The following is a 19,190-nucleotide window of genomic DNA, read 5'->3' as shown; positions in this document are numbered from 1 at the left end:
TCAACTCCCTCTCTACTACCTCCTACCTCCACACATTAAAAAAAATCATCACAGTTTAAGAACCTATGACTGAAGTCCAAAGACAATTTTACTTTCATACTTAGAAACATATTAAGAGAGTCTTCCTAAATATAGGAACACATGCAGGAAAATGTTACTCCAGGAACAGGACTAACCTCTCCATAACATGAAAAATTACTTCTAATATCCATAAAACACACTTTTATGGCTTCACATTACTTTTTCTTTCACACAATGGCAGAGTTCTCTGTAAAAGCTCGAGCAAATCAAATTTTTCATTTCTTTCATATAAGACCTGTTTAGAATTACTAATAACTCTTTCCCTCTCCAAGGAAAAAAGAAACACATGTTTCAGCATGATTTTCAGTGGCAAAAAACATTTCAGTTTTAATTAAATCAATTTGTCAAAGATTTTTAGCTCAGATAATTTCACTGTTTATTTCTTGTTCAGCAGAAAAAATTATGATGGACAGTGCAGTAAGATATTAGAATGCCTCTGTAATTAAATGCATGAAAACAGTATCACTCTTAGCACGGTTTAAATCAGAAAAAATGTGATGTGCTTTGCTCATTCTGAACCTGTGCATTTTCAGTAAGCCTGCTCCTCTTCATTTTTATATTTAGCTGCAGACTGATAAAGTAATGTAAATCTTTTTGAAGTGGATTAGATTCTTTATAAACAAATCTAACAAGGTTACATGAAACTAAACAAACAAATTATACAAATTACAGCAACAGTATTACAGTTTGTGTAAGGTCAATAAATAGATTTAGGAATTATGCGCAAAAAAACCCTCACCTCATCTACTATTTCTTTTTTTCACATTTTAAAAATAATTTAGTTATTCTTGGAACCTCAGCTCTGAGTCACTTGACTGCTCTGAACATAAAAATGCAGACTTAATATTTGAAAAAAAGAGAAGCAGAGTTTGATTAAAAATAAATGGCGCAGCACCTAATAATTAAACTTAAAATTGAAGAAATTCCTTTCCATTTTATAACATGATGAGAACCAATTAAAAGAGCAAACAAACAAACAAAATATGTAAACCGTGTGGCTTCATAAATAATAATCCCAGAGTGCACATGCAGCAATGCTGCCCACTGGCTGTGTGACAACACTCAGACTGAAGTCATAGTGTCTGGGCTGTGTGGTTTCACACCTTAAGACATTGCTTCCACCTGGTTATCACATAATTTGGTATGCCATCATTAATTTTGTGTCAGAACACATATAATTTAGGAGCTTATTTAGGAAAATCTGTACAACAGCTCTTAGTCTTTCATGCATAGCATCTTCCTCTGTGCACACACTCCTCAGCCTGCCTCTTCCTCCTGAACTCCACTTTTTGCCTTCCCTTCCACATTTTCCCCAATTTTTTTCTCAAAGAATGGCATTCAATATTGCAAATCAGCCTGGATCCATTGGATGCCAGGCTTGGGTCTGCTGACTCCATCTCACGTAAGAGACACAGAAGCTTCAAATTCATGCAATTGCACATAGCTCACGTCCCTTGCAGAGGTTTTATCTGCACGGACAAGGAAGTCTGCACCAAAGTGTGTCAGAGCTGGGTTCATGTCAGCGCTCATGGGTCAAAGTCCACATTACAGACTCATGCTAAGACATACATCAGATGCCTGCTGGGCATGACTTCTTTACCCCTTCATTCATACTGTTAACTGACTACAAGCCAGCATGATTTCCTTGCAAGGATATACTATTCCTTTACTCAAGCCCTTGCAGAATGATGCAAGTTAACACAGTGGAACTTCCTCATAGGGATCAAAGAAATCATCCCCTGGATCCCAGCAAGTGCCAAGTCTCTTATTCAGAGAGCTGTAAATTGCTTGCATGGAGCTAAAGCATATTTGACAGAAGAGGTTTTAATTCATGGAACTAGGCAGGTGATCTACAAGATGATTAAAAACATCCCAGGGGGAAGGCAACTCCCAAAACTGCACTTACATAAAAAGACCAATGTTTAGACTGTTTGCCAGATGGTGAGCTGTCATATTTACTCTTCCTAGAGATTACAGTAGCAATATCAACATTTAAGCTTTGCCCCTCAGTAAGAAATACATATGTTCCCATATGGACTGAAGTTCAAACAAGAAAATGAAGAACAGTTACATTTCATTTACCCACAGTTGCGGCAAACCTTGCATAAAAACATGTTTTATAAATTAAGACTATAGCACAGCCTCAAAAATAATGTCCTGGTGAGGATATTATTTGGCTAATAATTTAAAAATGCCTTGGTAGCACCAGGAGCTAAGTATTATAAACCCTGAAGAGAGTGAGGATCAACACACCTAAGATGCTCTGCTGAGGGATGAAGAACAACTTGTCTCCTTCAGTGCCATTTCTAACAGCCTCAGACACGAGACACCCTTTAGCCTTTTCAGAGTTTTTGAGTGATGCACATTATGCTGAAATAGGCAGCTTTTTTTTTTCAGCCTTCAGAGCTTCCCTTCTTTGATCAGATTTTAATCTGCCTCATTTCTAATGAATAACACCACAATGTTGTATTATACAGCTTTTCAGAGAAGGATTGCTACAATATCTCATCTGCCAGGAAAAGTCAATGCCTTGGCAGGCTCTTTATAAGATACCTAAATTGAATAGCTCAGACACTCTGTCTTATCCTTTACCACATATCTGACAGTCAAGAGGTGATCAATAAATCTACAAATCCTGAGTAACTTTGACAAAAGAGGTAGCCACTCTTTCTGCCTTCTAAATGCTTGGATGTCCACTTGAAGAGCTAGAGATAAGCCTCTGACCTTAGCTACGGAATCACTGATGGTGAAGGTGAACCAGAGGACACCAATTCCCACCATATCATGATGCTAATTCTTCTGTCCTACATGCAAGACACAAAAAAGTTGGAAGTAGAAATATTATTGCTCTTGCAACTTGTATGTGCATTCTTAGAATTTTCAAGCATTTACATGGATGTACAAATCCATCCCTTTCTCTGAACACAAAAATTGGTTTTAAAGATATCCTTAAGCTTAAATTTACCTTTTAACTGTGCAGTCAATGCAGTAGAAACTAAGCTGTTACCAAGATAAATATAAAATATAAAGGTATATTTCTTCAAATCCTGCCAGATTTTACTATTTTCCATTCCCTAATCATAAATTTCATTAATTTAAATGTGTTTGCAAAAATAAAATGTATTTCAGGTAAGCAGATACCGGTTTACTTTAGATATGAGGTTTGTATGTTGAAGAAAGGAATTAACATGATTAGAATTGTTTAGCTAAATTTTGTTTCAAACATGCACCTAAGGACAACTAACCTTATCTTTCTGTCAAGAGCAAGCAATATTCTGGATAATTGCTTATTTATTATTTTATTAACTTGTTTTGAAGAAGAAATCAAGAGATAACAAATATACTGTAAGTTCAGTCATCTGGAATTCCCTGCAAAACAACACAGCATGTTGTTGATGCAGAGGACAGCTAGGATTCCATTGCTTCTTCTGACTTCCAGCCTAAAGATGCATGCTTAATATGCATTTTTTTCCTTGTTACTACACCATTCCTAGTCAAAAATACAGACTTTACTGTAACACCTACTGGAGTCTCTTCAACCCAGACAGGTTTCCAGACAGAAAAAGCAAACTCTCTTAGACTGGACAGACACAAATGGCTTTCCACAAACACAAACTTTACTTATTAATACTTTAAATGCTCAGGCTTACATCTCTAGATTGTGAAAATAATAAGTCCACTTAGCTTATCATGCTCCAGAACCTTTCCAGCTTCAGTAGTGGTCTAGCCTTACACAGTTCAATATTGCTTTAATGTCATTTTAAAAATAGATTTAGTTTATTAAGGGTTTTTTGTAACCTGTTTTACACTATTTAAGCATTTGCCAGACTGTGGTTTTGGTTGTGTGTCATATGCACTTGATGCCAGAAACAATTTTATCTTCGCCATTTAAAAGTGCTTTCTCCTGCTGTTCAATCATTTTTTTCATGTTCCTGTGCAGTTTAATATTAATCTCTCCTGTGTCTAGTTCATTGCTGGTTGTACTGCATGGTAAGGCTAAAATATAGTTTTAATTTTATGAGATGCCAGAAGTCTAATAAATCAGTATAATAAGAGAAGGATGGGAAATGATTCTGCTACCAATTTTTTTTTCTTCTTTTTTCCTTATGATTCATTTGAAATCATGCAGATGATGTAAGCAAAGAATTCAATTTAAAATGTATAATGAAGCTAATGGAAAGAGGCTCAATATTCTTTCTACATGATAATTTACCTTAAAAGGGTTCTGGTTCCAAACCTCAAAAGTTTTCACATGTATACATCATATGTATACATCAACTGTGACTGGGGCTTTAACTGCAAATATTAAGTCAGCAACAACTTCCTTTGTTTAGTATCGCTATCAGGAACTATTAAAAATATTTACTATACACATAGACCTTCATTGACTTAAGAAGGACTTAGGCCCTCACAATGCCATTTTTTGATAATATTATGCAACAGAATGCAGTAATACATGACTCTAACACAAATTTTATTTCCTTACACAAATTTCATTCCTTCATAGAAAAAAAACCATTACCACTTTCTCTTTTTCATCAAACAGCAGCACATACCTTAAGCTTCTTTACACTTGTGCAGGGATCATCGGAAAAACTCTCAGTATCTGAAATCTCGATGTCTTTGCCATCAAGGACGCCAGTCAGATTATTCCTCACCTGTCACAAGTTGAGAAAAAGGCAAACTAGTGAACTGAGAGCCAGTGAGAAGGAAGCAGATGGACTGCATTTATACCTGCAATGACAAGCAATGATCTTGACAATGATATATGCACCCACACAGTTTTTCCATTTCACCTAAAATGCGATCAAGGAGCTATTCCCCTATGACCACAATCTGCTGTCAATGGCTGCACCACGTAAAGGACTTTACTATGAGTGGCAAAAAAAGTTCACACACAGTCACACTGAGCTCCCACTTTGTGTCATTGGGTGGACAATTCTTTTGTGTTTCCAGGGCTGTTAGGACCAAAAACTGTGTTGTAGCCAAAGTGATGCATGAGAGAGTATAAAGGGAAAAGGCCCATCAAGGGAACTCCTATACATTCTCAAGTCCCTATTTCAGCTGGTCCTAGCATGAATCAGCACAGCTTAGCTTACATCATTTAGGGGTTGATAAGGCCTAATAAACTTCTCTGTGGCCTACCCCTCTCTTAGACCACTCATCACACCATGGAGCAGCAAGAGGTATAGTTGGCTTGAAGGTGGCACATGCCACTAGGTATTAGCAGATTTTTTCACCTGTTTAATAGTGGCAAGACTGTCCTCTTTGAGCTGCCTAATATCACAAAGAAGCCAGACAACATTCAAAGTAATCTAGCTTTCCAATTATGTCTTTTTGCCATATAACTACTTCAAGGTTTTCTGTCTTAATTGCTGCTGGTTTTCCTCCAGCCCACGACTCCAAAACCAGTTTCACATTACTATTCCTAATAGATAAGCAAAAATAATTTTAGTCTGTAACATGATTACGGACTGAAATGAAGAGAGTGGCACACCAATTTTAAGTTATTAGAATTATGATCACATCAATTGCAGTGATTGTCTATTTAATTTGTTTGTAATAGCAGAAATAGGAGAAACAAATCCGCGTAAAACAGGTATCCCACATGCAAACACAGAAGAAAGAGGATGGAAACTACGTGATATTACAGGAGAATTTAGAAGCCTGTGTATCATATGCAGATACTTTCTGATGACCCTCGTATGGGTCATTTCCTGACAATCATCATTACACCAGCTGCCTTAATTACTTCTTTCATGGTCTTTATGTCATCTTATCCCCTTTAGTCATGATTTAAAATTACTAAGACACATTTTTTTACTTTATAATCTTTTTCAATTATTAGAGCAAATGGACATATAAGTAACTTTTTATTAAAAATTGTTTTATCAAGCAAGGCAGAATGGTCAGCCTTCCAAGATTTGTTACATCCTTTATCCTTCTGTGATGTTATCAGTTTTTAAACTCATTCTGTGAAAATGTGTTCACAGAAAGTGATCAGTAGTGACTTCTTTTTCTGCTTCTATACTAGTAAAACGGAATTATTGTTATTTTTCAGTGATGCCATTAACTGCCCCTTACAACTCAGGGTTTTTTTGATACAAAGAAAAAATTGGTTTTTAAAAGAAAAAAAACAACAAAACATCAGTGATAACAAAAGAAAACAGACCTCTCTTGATCATAGTTTAGCTAATGTCCAAAATCCTTCTACCTACTGTAAGAAAACACTAGAACTATCATTTGCTACTGACAAAAAGTAGCATTTTCCTTACTTAGCATCAATGTAATTTCCAAAGGAATACAACTTGTCATATGCTTCTATGCAATACTGTCCGACTTTCTCCTGTATGAGAACAATTTTTTAGTTTCACACTTGCTTTTCTGATATTTTCTGACCAATTCTAGTCAGTCTTTTAATCAAAGAAAGACTAGATTAAGATGATTTAGCTAAACTGATCGGAAAACAGCTGATTTACCAAATACTGTCTAGTCAAATTAGATCATTATTAACATAAGAACAATGACAAAAACAACATATTAAATATTATTAGTACTTATGGATAGGCTTCAGTGGTGGGCATAAGGCTGATGATTATAAAAATTATACTTCAGGCTGTATACGGACTTGTTGGCATTCCATCCCTTTAGAACTTTGCACTTGAGGAATTAAATTGTGTATGTTTGTGGTTATTTCTGAGCAGTGCTTATTTAAATTCAGCCATTGAGAAATTTCTTTGACATCTCCCCTGGCTCATCTGCTAGAAACAAAGTATCTGTGGCTTTCAGAGTTCCTAAGCCTTTCAGGTATCTACTGATTAATCTCCCAAAAACACACCTTACTAGATTTTGTGCCAAAGAAGGTAAAAACCTTTTCCCTTTACTGCTTCAAGCAGATATTTGCTGTTTTCCAGATGCATCTGTTGTGGAGATTTTGCCAAAAGAAATTCTTTCCCATTATCCAATCAAGACAGCAGCTTTGCAGAATTTACAAGTTAGCAGCTTTGTAAGAATTTACAAGTTTTTTCTAAAAATGATGTTTCCCTTTCAATGCTCTGACCTATGTCTGACATGTCATGTTGTGTCCCTGGTCTGGGAGTATTTTTACCATATTTTTCAGTTTTTACTTCCTATTTCCATACTTTTTTTCCCACCAACCCAGGGTTCTTTTCTTCCCTTATAAATACTTTAAATACATAACAGAATGGAAACTTGTGGTTTTCCTTCTACAGAGGTTCTTGACTTCTTTGAGATAAATTTAACTACAGAATCTTCTGATTTGGATTTAGGTACAAAGTCAGTCACCTCCATTTCTAGAGCTGCCAATCCTGATGCAAACATTCCTATTTTGGATGAAATTTGTGAAACTGAGGATACAAAATGCTGCATGTTTTGTTTTAGCAGATGCTTGCAATCCTGGAAAGCGTCACCAGCAGTTTCAGTTCAAGCAGTTTCAGCACTCAGCAGCAATCGTTTCATTCCACCAACCCCAAGTAAAGAGAACTGTAAACTACTGTACTTCTGGTTTTTGTTGTGTAAATAGGATAATTTCCACTTTCAGAAACTGCTGTAAGAAAGTGGTAACAAAACTGCATTAATTTTTTATGGGGATCCACAGTTGCTAAGGAAATTTTGCACCAACTAAAACACAGAAGCCATCTAATTCCACGGGGTTTTAGACTCTTGTTAACAATTTAATGAAGGCTGTACTTCTATGTCTGTTTATATCAACTTTAAATACTTTAAAGACAGCAATATTTCATTTTCCCAAAACAGGAACTACCAGCCCTGGTCACTGATAAACCTGAAAATTTTCACAAACCAGTGAAAGACACTTTTGCACTGTTGTGCCTACAAAGCTAGATGAAAGCAGTATTTCACCATACTACATATTTAATCTGTGTGATCAACTGCAAAAATTACTGGGGTAAAAATATGTTTATCCAGGGGCAAGTTCCAAAAAATGAAGGGTTTGTAAGGGATGCTTTTGCAGGAAGAAAAGGATGTCCCTTTTGCTTTAGGCAAAAGTGAAGATGGGATGCAAGAGATGTTTTTTTTCTCTCTCATTCTGCCAGAGCTGCCCTTTGATTCAGCTCCTACGACTGAAATAAAGGTTTTAAAGTTTGCTACCAAGTCAGGCTGTATAATTTCTTGTGAAGTGGATGGCAGCAATACTTGCCTACCTCATAGCTCTTGTATCAAATTTAGTGATGTTTGAGAGGTGAACAACAAAGTCCCTCACCCTGCACCTGTGAAAGAAGAAATACAGGGATTTTGAGGAATAATGAACTTGCACTGCAAAGGCAGAAATTTTAAATTCTTTAATCTTTATCAAACTGAGAGAGTAGATAGAAAAAATAACTGGGATGTAAAACATGGTGAGTCTAGAAGAAATGAAATTTCAACATACTTGTGGTCTGTACCAGAAAGAATGGATGTAGCTTTAAGAAAAGGAAGAAAACGTTGGGGAGCATCATGGTCTGGCAGTCTAAGGAAGTGGGGCACAACTGCACAGTCCCTGGGCCAGGGACCTCACCAGCCAGCAACCCAGCAAGGCGAGCAGGACAGTCTTGGAGGGAACAGCCACTTTCAGCCAGGAGGTGACACCTCCATGCAAGTCCATGGGAATAAGGCAGGTCCAGTGCAAAGATGAGAAACTGATCCTCAAGTCTGGAGCAGGTTTGGTAAAGATAACCAGGGTCAGACAGAACCCATGGCTGCTGGGCAGGTCCATAGCAAAATGACAAGACTGGGAACAAGCTTACAGGGTCCCTGCCAGGCATAGCTGTGATGGAGAGAATGAGAAACCAGCACCCCACAGCATCACGGGGGCATGGACTGATGGCACTGAGTTCAGCTGAAATGGGGTCAGGGATGGGAAAGGGTCGGGGGAGCACAGCCCTCCGGGGCTACTCAGGGGCAGAAAGAGTTTTTGGTGCTCTCAGAGCCCCAACACTGAAGTTTGGTTGTTTTTCACTTCCTACATGAACTCTGTGTGATGATTCTCTGCGTACAATACATAAATGACCTTGTCCCTCACAAGGATATGAATGTTGTACATAAAGTGATTTTATTTCAGGTGAGATGAGATTGCTCACTTCAGATACATTATGAGTGCAAGCACCTTGTGACCTGTAGTAAATAGTTAGCATCCATTTGACCACAGTATTTCATTTTTTTGCAAGCCAATTTTATCTGTTTTTTCTGAGGAAAACAGTAAAGAAAGGTGATATTTCTCATGAACTGTCAATCAAGTTATGCTAATGTGCATTTAGGGGTCTCCACTGACCAACATTTCAAACTGTTTCAAATTATACATTTAAAGGCACAGTTCACTCAGTTAATCCTAACTCTACCAGTAATAAAATTAATTTAATGATTTTTAGATTAATCATACTACTTTGCTTTCAACAGATATTTTCAATGACCTTTTGGTTCACTAAAGCTGCATGTAAGTACAGCAAGCTAAATCCTTGTTGTTCAGGGCAGTCTAATCCCACCAGATGTTGATCATAAGAGATGCCTAACAAATGAGAACTGGTCAGACCAGATGGATTACACAGTCAGATATTTTACTAAGATTTCCTGTTGTCCAGAATATACAGTTCACTACAAAATGTTATTCCGTAGGAGTTTCAGTATAGACATATTTTTATATATGTACAAAACAAATGCTTGAATTATAAGAAGAAGTTTCCTCATTACATGGACAAAATGTAAATTATGAGTAATTGCATAGGACAGATTACAATTTTTGGGATTAGTATAGATAGAGGTCTCACTATACAATGTGTTACAAGCAAACATAATTATCCCTATTTCCATTCCAATGGAACACATTACTCACATTTAGAGGCTTAGTAGCATTACGTGAAAACTTACATCCAAAAAATAGAAACTGCAGAGATACTCTTTCATTGATATACACATCATCTGGGACTACAAAAATGAAACAGGTGGTAGAACCTTATTTGAAGCAGAGAAACAACGCAAAAATAAAAGATGAAGCAAAAATACACCAAAATGAAACAGTAAAATATTGTTTTGGCTAATAGGAAAGAGTTTCATTTAGAGGAAAATTAAAAAACTAAATATGTTCTATTGTGTAAAGGAGAAACAAAATCAGAACTGCATTGGATTTCCATTTCTGTTCAAAAGAAATCAGGTATTTTATAAAAGTACCATGTTTATGGTTTTCATTGTGACAGGAAGGGAAGAAGGAACCCCAGAATATTGGATTTTTATTTGGGCAAGCTGCCACAGTACGGGTTTTCACAAAAATATTACTCTTTTCATTGAAGTAGGATGTTAGTAGCTGGGTCTAACCTGAAAACTAATGCAGTCAATATTAGTCTTGCCTACAAGAAGCAACCATGTGTTTCACACTGGAGTAAGAATAACACTGCTAATGATATTTTTGTTGTATTTGTACTATAATTACACATTCCAGTTAAAAATGGTAACTATCCTCCTCTCTGCCTGGAATGGCAGTATGGTAAATGTGGTTTCACATAAAACCTACATATGTGTGACTATCACACATATGATAGTCAATGTGTGATAGTCACACATATGTAGGTTTTATGTGAAACAGATCATACCTATTTAAAAACAAACCTCTATGAAGTCACCTACAAAATGCTCTAATTTCCTCCCAAATTCTCTAAAGGAAGAAAGAAATTTTCTTACTTTACCCTTCTTGTGTTTTTTGATCACAGAAGTTAAACATAATCAGGAACTCTGATGTTAAACCTACCAGTTGTGTGTAAGAAGAATTGATGGGCATGTAGGGTTCTTGTGGTAGGGGGGAAGTTAATTAGGGGGCTTTAGGGTGACCTACAGACAGTCCAAGTTAGAGGATGATTTCTCTCCAAGGGATAAAAAAAAAATCAATTCATCTTATCAAGATGTGGATCACTTACTGTGAGGTATTTGAAGAAACCTGCATATTACAGTGAAATAAGAATTTAGTTGGGAAAAGTTCAAGGATCTGCACCATGACAAAGTAGGAAAAGGTTAAGTTCCACTTAATCTACAAGCATGTTAAGAACATGCACATAATGTTCAGCAGGACTTTGAGCAGCCTGAAAAAACAAACTCTCCTCACTATGACTGGACACTATGACAAGTTAAGACACAACTCAGTAGTACAGCAGAGAGAGGAAAGGAATGGTATATTCCTTACAGGAAAAATATACATAAGGCATTGCCAAGCCAGAAAGAATCTCTAAGAGAGTAAGCAAGGACTGAAAGTAATGATGTAGTCTCTAAGAAATAACATCTGTTCAAATGAGGAGTTAAGGAGCACCAATGAACAAAATTGAAAAAGAAAATGCACCAAAAATACCCTTCTGGTTCCTTTACTGTGAGATATCATCTACAAAACTGAGGATACTATGATTTCTGATGGCTTCCAGGGAAATAGGATGACCATCCTTCTACAAGTTTATCAGATGTGACTTGTAGAGAAAGCAGGAAAAATTAAAGGGTCTGGAGGCTGCAATATTATACAACAGTAATTTTCATGTCAGATATTATGAAAGTAAATAGGGGCCATATTGAAAATAGATTACTTAATAATTCATAAACCAATGCCAGAAGTGCAAGTAATTAAGTGAGACTTTAGAAATGCCTATTTATTACAGCAGGGGAATGCAATAGGACTACTGATGTTGGTGCAAGCATTCAGGTAACTGAGAGTGTTAAAATACTCAATATTTATTCTTGGAGGGAATGTGGAGGCAGACAAGTAAAGGCACTCTCTATTATTATGTGTGAAGTGCATTCAGAACATCAAATGAAGAATATAGAGTACACCTGCATGTTTTTCTGGGAAATTAAATTTCACAGAGTTTATATATGAATTTAGAGAAAAAATATTTAAAGAATTTTTTTAAAATTAAAATAAATTTAAACCCCATAGAATACATATTAAGGCTACTTTACATTGGTGAATTCAGTCTAGCCTAAGAAATAAGAATAGAACAAGATGGAAAGTCTCATGGCACCACATAACTAAAGAATAAATTAAAGCTTAGTAGAAGATAATTAATATCTTTTGAAGGACACACTGTACCACCACCCTCAAACCCACTTGTGTAATAGTCCACATGTAGCAGAGACTGTTCGACTACTGAACCAAAAATTAGGGACTCAAGATCTGCCTATATTATCAGAGGTGGACAATGTATAGCAGTTAATAATTCTTACATACATACACATTTCAAACACATTTACTACACTCAGGAAGAGCCTGTTTACTAAAAAAATTCTGAACATAATTCATTGAGGGGGATAATTCAAACAAAAATGAATGATAATTAAATATTGCTTAAGAAAATGCTATCAGCGCTAAAAGAGCTTTGATTTATAATTACATAAAGAAGCACCTTATGTAAAATCCTCCTTGATTAGTCAGAATGAAAGCAACCTACCATTTATACATTTGAAGTCTCTTAATCCATGACAGTTAAAATATTTTTTTATTCCAACACTAACTAGGAAGGGCGCTACATGTATATTGCTAAAGTTAAGATAAATGAGCATTTCCAAGGAATGAGTCATCTCATCAATAAATAGATGTCTAAAACAGGTGAGATGAATTGCACCCTGGGAGAACCTCTCTCCTTTCTCCATTAACTATAAATGGAGCTAGATGACTCTCAGATACAGACAGATGAACTCTAGCTGAATTCCTGGTCTAAAATCTAACCCTGTCTGAAAATGGTGTTCCAGTAGCACTCCCATCCACTGAAACTTAGAAGCCCCAAAGATCCCTTACCTTATAAAAGGTTCTCAGGGCAAGGTCAGAGGAGTGAGCTGCCTTCCTGCATCACTCCTCAATCTGTCCATCCAATGGCTGAGGGAGAACACACAGGGTCTTATTCCACCTCTTGGATGGCAGAGGACGTTTGCGAAAAACTTTAAAGTCCTTATGTATTGGGATTTTTTTTCTTTCAGAGAACCTGGACCAAGCTGGAAGTTTTGCCATGCACTCAGTCACTGTTCCAAAGCTACAGCTCCTCACTAATGGTTTAATTGCATCTGACTGAGGGGACTATGCCAACATTTATAAAACCCTCTGTATCCAAGAGTAAGTCTTGTTATCAACTGAAAACTATGAATACAAGCCTCGGTGGAAAACTAAAAAAGGAAGAAACATTTACCTAATATAAAAATTGGATGACATTTTGATGAAAGGAAGGTTATGGAACCTGTGAGGATGGAGATCACAAGGAACTAGCACATTATTTCAAAAGCCCTCTAAAAAAGCAATCCATATTCCTCAGACTTCCTAAATATGGAAAGGTCAGTAACATCAAGCTCAGATTTACTTCTGTTCTATGTCTGAACAATGGGAATACTCGCCCTCCTGGCAACACACTAGGGTACTAGGGCGTGAGGCTTTTTAGAAGTACAAGGATGGGTTTGCTTAAAATTTGAGAACAGTTTAATAAAGCTTTTCATTAACCTATTTTCCACCGTTCCAAACACCTTTGTTTAGATCAACTTTGTAAAAAAACTCTGCAGCTTAAACATCATAAGTCTCTATTTCTTCCTTTAAGGTGAAAAGCAGAAAAGAGACTCCATTTCAGGGATCCAAGGTCACCACATTACAATGATAATGCTATTATAATAAACAAGAAAATTTTACCATATGAACCATGTTTCAGCCCCATGTTTCTTCTTTCTGGAAAAATATATGAGAAGTTACCTTCCATCTCTTCTGACTCAGAGGGGTTCTGCTACATTAGAGAATTAAATTGGATACTAACTGGAGTGATATTACTGGGCAGAGAGAAGCAATAAGGAGATTTTAAAAATAGATATTCCTCTTTCTCTCCACTGTGTATCATTTACATTCAAAGAACTTTTTTCACTTGCACATTTATATTAAATTGAGCCATTCTTCTCTGTTTTCTTAACACTGAAATTTTGTAGCACATTGTACTAAGGACTGTAACTTTACTCCATTTGGAAATCAAAGTCAGAAGAAGATAAGCTGAAGATACATGACACTAAAGTAATAATGCATTTTTTAGTTTTATGTATTGAAATTTCATACTACTGGGTTTTTTTTCAAAAATAACTTTTTAGAGTCTTTGAAGCGGAAACAATTGCTCACTTATTAATTTTTTGCTGCCTCAGATGGTCACAAATATCATTCCTTGATCGCTAGTATTATCATCTGAGGAAACAATGGGTTTACAAACACAAATGGCCACCTTCTGTCAAAATGCTTCAGCATCACCTCACTGTGAAGACACCATATAAGCTTTATTTATAATTTATATTTATTTATAATTCAAAATACCAAACTAGTTTCACAAGTATTTGTGAAGCAAAACTTTAAAATTCTTTTTGCATTCTCTCTCTGTGGTATGCAGAAAATCATCAGCAACGCAGATTCAAAGAAGGATTGTGAATCTGGCTATAATAGTTGGCATCAAGAGTCTGCACTCACCCACCTGTACTGGAGAAACTGTGGTGTTATGAAACCTTGAATGACTAAGATACTGTCAGCACTACAGGAAAATCTCTTTTCTCTCTGCTTTCAAGCCCACAAGCCTCAAGAAGGCTGAAATTTACAATCTTAATTGTGGCAGTTTTCAAAATGGGAGCAACATCCTTCCCTTTGGATCTCCTTGAAATACTTCATATTTCAAAAAAATAGACATACTATCTCACAGGCTAGCTGAAAGGCTACATAACTTTTGGGAAAAGATCATCCCCAAATACCAATCCTGCTTTTATTTGCAGACAGGACTTCTGTAAATTCTATCTGTAAATCCCAACTGATTTCCAAATCTGTTAACTTAGCTGTCTCTACATTCAGATCTACATATCTTACATGACTTTGTAGAGTGAGCTAAACAGTTTGATAAGAATACTTGATAAGTTCAATGTAATTGTCATTGGATGCTGCAAGAAGGTTCAAATGGCCAAAGAGAATTAATATTTTTCTGTTTGGAAAACTTATTATTTAGTGCAGTAAACCTCTTACAAAGTGGTTACACACTACACCTGTAAGAGGAAGCAGCAGTCCTGAAAGAGCTGTATGATGGCTTTGGTCTTAATTGTTGTAGGAAACCCTGCTTGAGTCTACCCATCAGTAAACATTTCCTGAAGAAATGTCTTGATTTTACTGTTCGGTTTCCAAACAAAAAACTAAACAGAAAATAAAAAGAGGAGTGATCCTGAAAAACGTCAGAAATGCATATGAAGTGGCTCACATTCAAAATTAATGGTATCTAAAATTTAGTTGCATTTAGATTACCCATGAACTCAGGAACAAAGGATAAACCTAAAAGTAAAGGTTGAACATTCAAAACTAATAAAAGACAAGGCATACAATTTCAACTACTTAAGTGTATTTTGAAAAGGTGACATGTACTTGACACAATAGCCAACTGTGATTTCTAGGAACCACACAAAGTTGACCCTGCCTCTTATATGCAGCAGCAAGCTGAAGCTCAAAGCTCCTTCAGGGAGTGTGACAGAATGTTGCTAAAAGTTCACAACATAAAAAATAATGGTGTTTAAATGACACTCTCTGGCAAAAGGGGAGTTACAGTAGCTCATATCACCTGGGGAGAAGAAAGTTACAGACTGAACGACTATTTCTCCTAATCTCTCTGCTTCCCACCTCTTTCCCTTAAAAAGTGATAATGGCACTATCATCTACTACATCAGTAATTTTCCCAAATTCATCACCAGAGACATGATTGTCCTCTGCTAAAGGCTTAGGAGAGCAACCACCCCTGTTAAAAAACCCAAACAAGTTGAAAATTGATAGAATCCATAATCACATTCCTCTTTGGAAAGTTCAAATTTTGATAAGCAAGGTAGTTAATAGCTCAGTTAACTCATTCCAGTTAATGTAATCAATTCACATGTGCTAAGTGAATTAAATTCACTTTTTAAACAAAGTTAAATTCAGGGAAAGCAATAAAAAGTACTGTTGCTATTGGAGCATGTTCATCTAATTTTCTAGAACTACTAGATGATTAAACTTTATTTTGGAATTTGAGGATTGTTCATTGGTTCTCCAAGAGTAAAGAAAATTCAGCAACTATATTAGTATCTTTTTTCATATTGAAGAAAACCTTGCAGCAACATTTCCTGCAATGGCGTATGACTGTTATTTCACACTTTATTTACTCCAGAATCCTCAGAAGGACACCATATGGTGGTGATAATTTACTGTACTTGAGTGTCTCAGTTTGATTCACATACTTCCTCCACTGAGATTTCAATTGTTGGCTGAAGCTGGACTGCAGTTATCTGTGAAAAGTCTTTCTAGAAAAAAGATTTTCCTCTGGCTCTTGTACATATCTTTTTGAACCCTTCAATGCCTTTGTTAATTGCTCTTTCTCTTCTTTGATAGACTTCTATGTTCTGAGATTTTTCCTTGTAGTCTCTTTTCCTGAAACTTAAATGAAAATAATTTCTTGTACGTCTCATATCAAGTTCTTTCTAAATAAGTCCTGCACATTATTTTATATTATTCCCAATGGGATTTTGAATAGGTCTTGTGCTGCATCTTGGCAGATTGCCTTAAGTAGCCCTTTGGAGTTTGCATTCGTTCTTACAGCAATGGAGGTTAAAAGGTGGTGCTATCTTTTAATTTCATTGGCTTCACATTTTCTTTTCCTGTAGAATCCTCCAGAATCACATTAATACAAGCTGTGTGGTTTAAGAATGCAAAGCCAATTATATCCATGACTGGAAAATCATACAAAAATGTAAGCAGTCTATCTCTGTCTGAGAGGAAGTCCTTATTTCAGTGTGAAAACCAGAAGACACAATCTTCTAGGTAAGAATTCCAGGTTGAGAATTACTTAAAGTTCTTTGTGCTGAAAATTAAGGAATCAGTTTCAATCAGTGTCTTTGGGCCACTTGGTGGTTGGGCCACTTGTTGGTAGCTTCAAGTGGTAAAAATTACATCTGTTTGTATGGGCTGGTGGTCCTCTCCTTGGCCATATGTCCTAACTCCTTTTACTATTGCTAACCTTTTCTTTTCAACCTTATGGAATTCAAAGAACAGCTGGAATCAGACTTCTATATCCCCACAAGACCTAGTAACAAGCTGGTATGAAAAAATGTTTGGTACCTTCATAAGCACGCACAATGCTTTGTTATATCCCTCTTAGGAAGGGGAGTATACATCTACTATCATTGTGGGTTACACATTTGAACCAATAGAATTGAATAATCACCCTCAAAATAACTTCTATCTATTTATGAGTTTTAAATACATTTGATGCCATTTCTTATATGTTTTGAATTGGTTTGAAGGATAATGCCCAAAACCAAACTGTAACATTATTTGCCTGTAAAATTAATCTACCTCCTTTAAACAAGACACTTAGAAGCCCAGGGAATAGTCCCACAGTCCATACAAGCAAACTCTGTTCTGGCAAGAAGAAGCTGTACTACACCAGGAGTTAGGAGAGACATTAATTTTGTTTAAATCATGTCCTCTTTCTTTACATAACATTTCTGCTAAAGTTCTGCAGACATGTTTGTCTATACATTTGTGGATCCTGCAATCTGAATAATTCTTTAAATTTCCATCTATTTATTTATTTCAATGCCAGAAAAAAATGGTGAATATTATCTAGGAATGTGGGTGTTATTAGAGTATTTAGGAAACTGACCGTTCATTACTGATTTGTGTGAATAAATATTTAAATAACAATCTATTGACATGAAACTATATTTTCCTCCACATTACATGAACACATCAAAGCAAGGGGAGTATCAGCTGCTACTACTATTTGGGTCTAAAAACATATATTAGAGAAGGAGGGACAGGAATCCTCCCTCTTTCTCTCCCTGCCCTGATTCTCTATGGTTACCAGACAAAGTGATACTCTTAAGTATGGTCCTAAAGGAGAGGAGAAATGGAGGAATAACATGATGCATCCCTTAGTGTTCAATAATTTCTCCAAACTGCTATTTAATAGATTCTAACAGATTAAGTTTCAGCTTTATAAGGTCTTTTTAACATAAGATTAACCACATTAGTAGCAGTACAGGGCTTCAGCTTAGGACTTTGCTGCAAGAGCTTGCCAATGACTGACACAGCAAAGGTATTTTGCACATGATCCTAGCTCTGCAACCCTCTGGAATACACTTTTTTTGTACCAGCTGCTCCATTAGTGGTTACACTTACACGGTTTTTCCATAAAGCATGACTCTTACTAATACTGCTGAGAATGTACCTTCTGCAGTACATATTTCCTTCAATGGCTCACATAGAAGTACTTCTTTATCTGTTCCATTTTTGAAATAGAACCCAACAAGATATCTGAGATAGTTTAGAAATATCTGTACTTTTAGATGCTCCCAACATCCTACACTGTATGATTTTTTTAAATATCTGTTTCTTCAACTCTTTGGCAATTCTTCAGCTCTTCTGTCCATTTTAAAACAGTATTTTCTGACAAATGGACTTTGTCACCCTCTTATCCTCCATCCATTATTTCAGCCATTTTCACTGGAGCAACAAAAGAAAAAATGTTGCCCCAAAAATATGGGTGTTTTTGTATTTTCCTAACAAGTCAGAAAATTCAGAATTTTCTTTCAAACATTTATCACTATGTTTAGCTATGCAAAGTACTGGACAGACTATCACATGACTTTACACATCACTGGATTCTTAAATTTTAAATTTCTTCCTAATCTCAATGGCTTCATTTACTGTCAATAGCAAATGTCTCAAGGCACAATATACTTTTATAGTAAGGTTTACTTACTTTACAGGTTTACTGTTGCTAATAAGCAACAGGAGCTATAATGGTCTTGGTAACTTGTTTGTTTTTTGTTTGTTTTTTTTTTTTTTTTACTTCACTTTTTTTTTGGATCTGCTTGGCTCTTCATAGTTGTTATCCATAATGTGAGTGATGAAGAGCTCATACTAGCAGGAGGAGAAATGTCAGCTCTGTCATTTTCTTCGTGTTCACTTCTACTGGCATTATCAGCATTATCTTCAATCTGCAGTTGCTCTGCAGGAATCTTTTTAAGCTCCTTGTCCATTTGGTAGTTTAGGGAATACTACATAATATAATCCATAAATCCACTTAACTGGACACAGGTAAACAGTA

At 36.1% G+C, this 19,190-nt stretch overlaps 1 protein-coding gene across 1 annotated transcript in view; it reads right to left on the bottom strand.

Annotated features, from left to right (window-relative positions):
* Positions 1-19,190, bottom strand: part of GABBR2 (gamma-aminobutyric acid type B receptor subunit 2) — a 456,178-nt gene that overhangs the window by 237,620 nt on the left and 199,368 nt on the right. Inside the window, exon 4 of the mRNA XM_059487462.1 lies at positions 4,638-4,739. Coding sequence (XP_059343445.1) covers positions 4,638-4,739 — 102 coding nt within the window. The remainder of the gene's footprint in view (positions 1-4,637; positions 4,740-19,190) is intronic.

Source organism: Ammospiza nelsoni, chromosome 1, assembly GCF_027579445.1.
Source record: "Ammospiza nelsoni isolate bAmmNel1 chromosome 1, bAmmNel1.pri, whole genome shotgun sequence".
Taxonomy (NCBI): domain Eukaryota; kingdom Metazoa; phylum Chordata; class Aves; order Passeriformes; family Passerellidae; genus Ammospiza; species Ammospiza nelsoni.
Note: the sequence above shows the minus strand (reverse complement) of the source record. Positions and strands in the feature narration are given on the sequence as shown.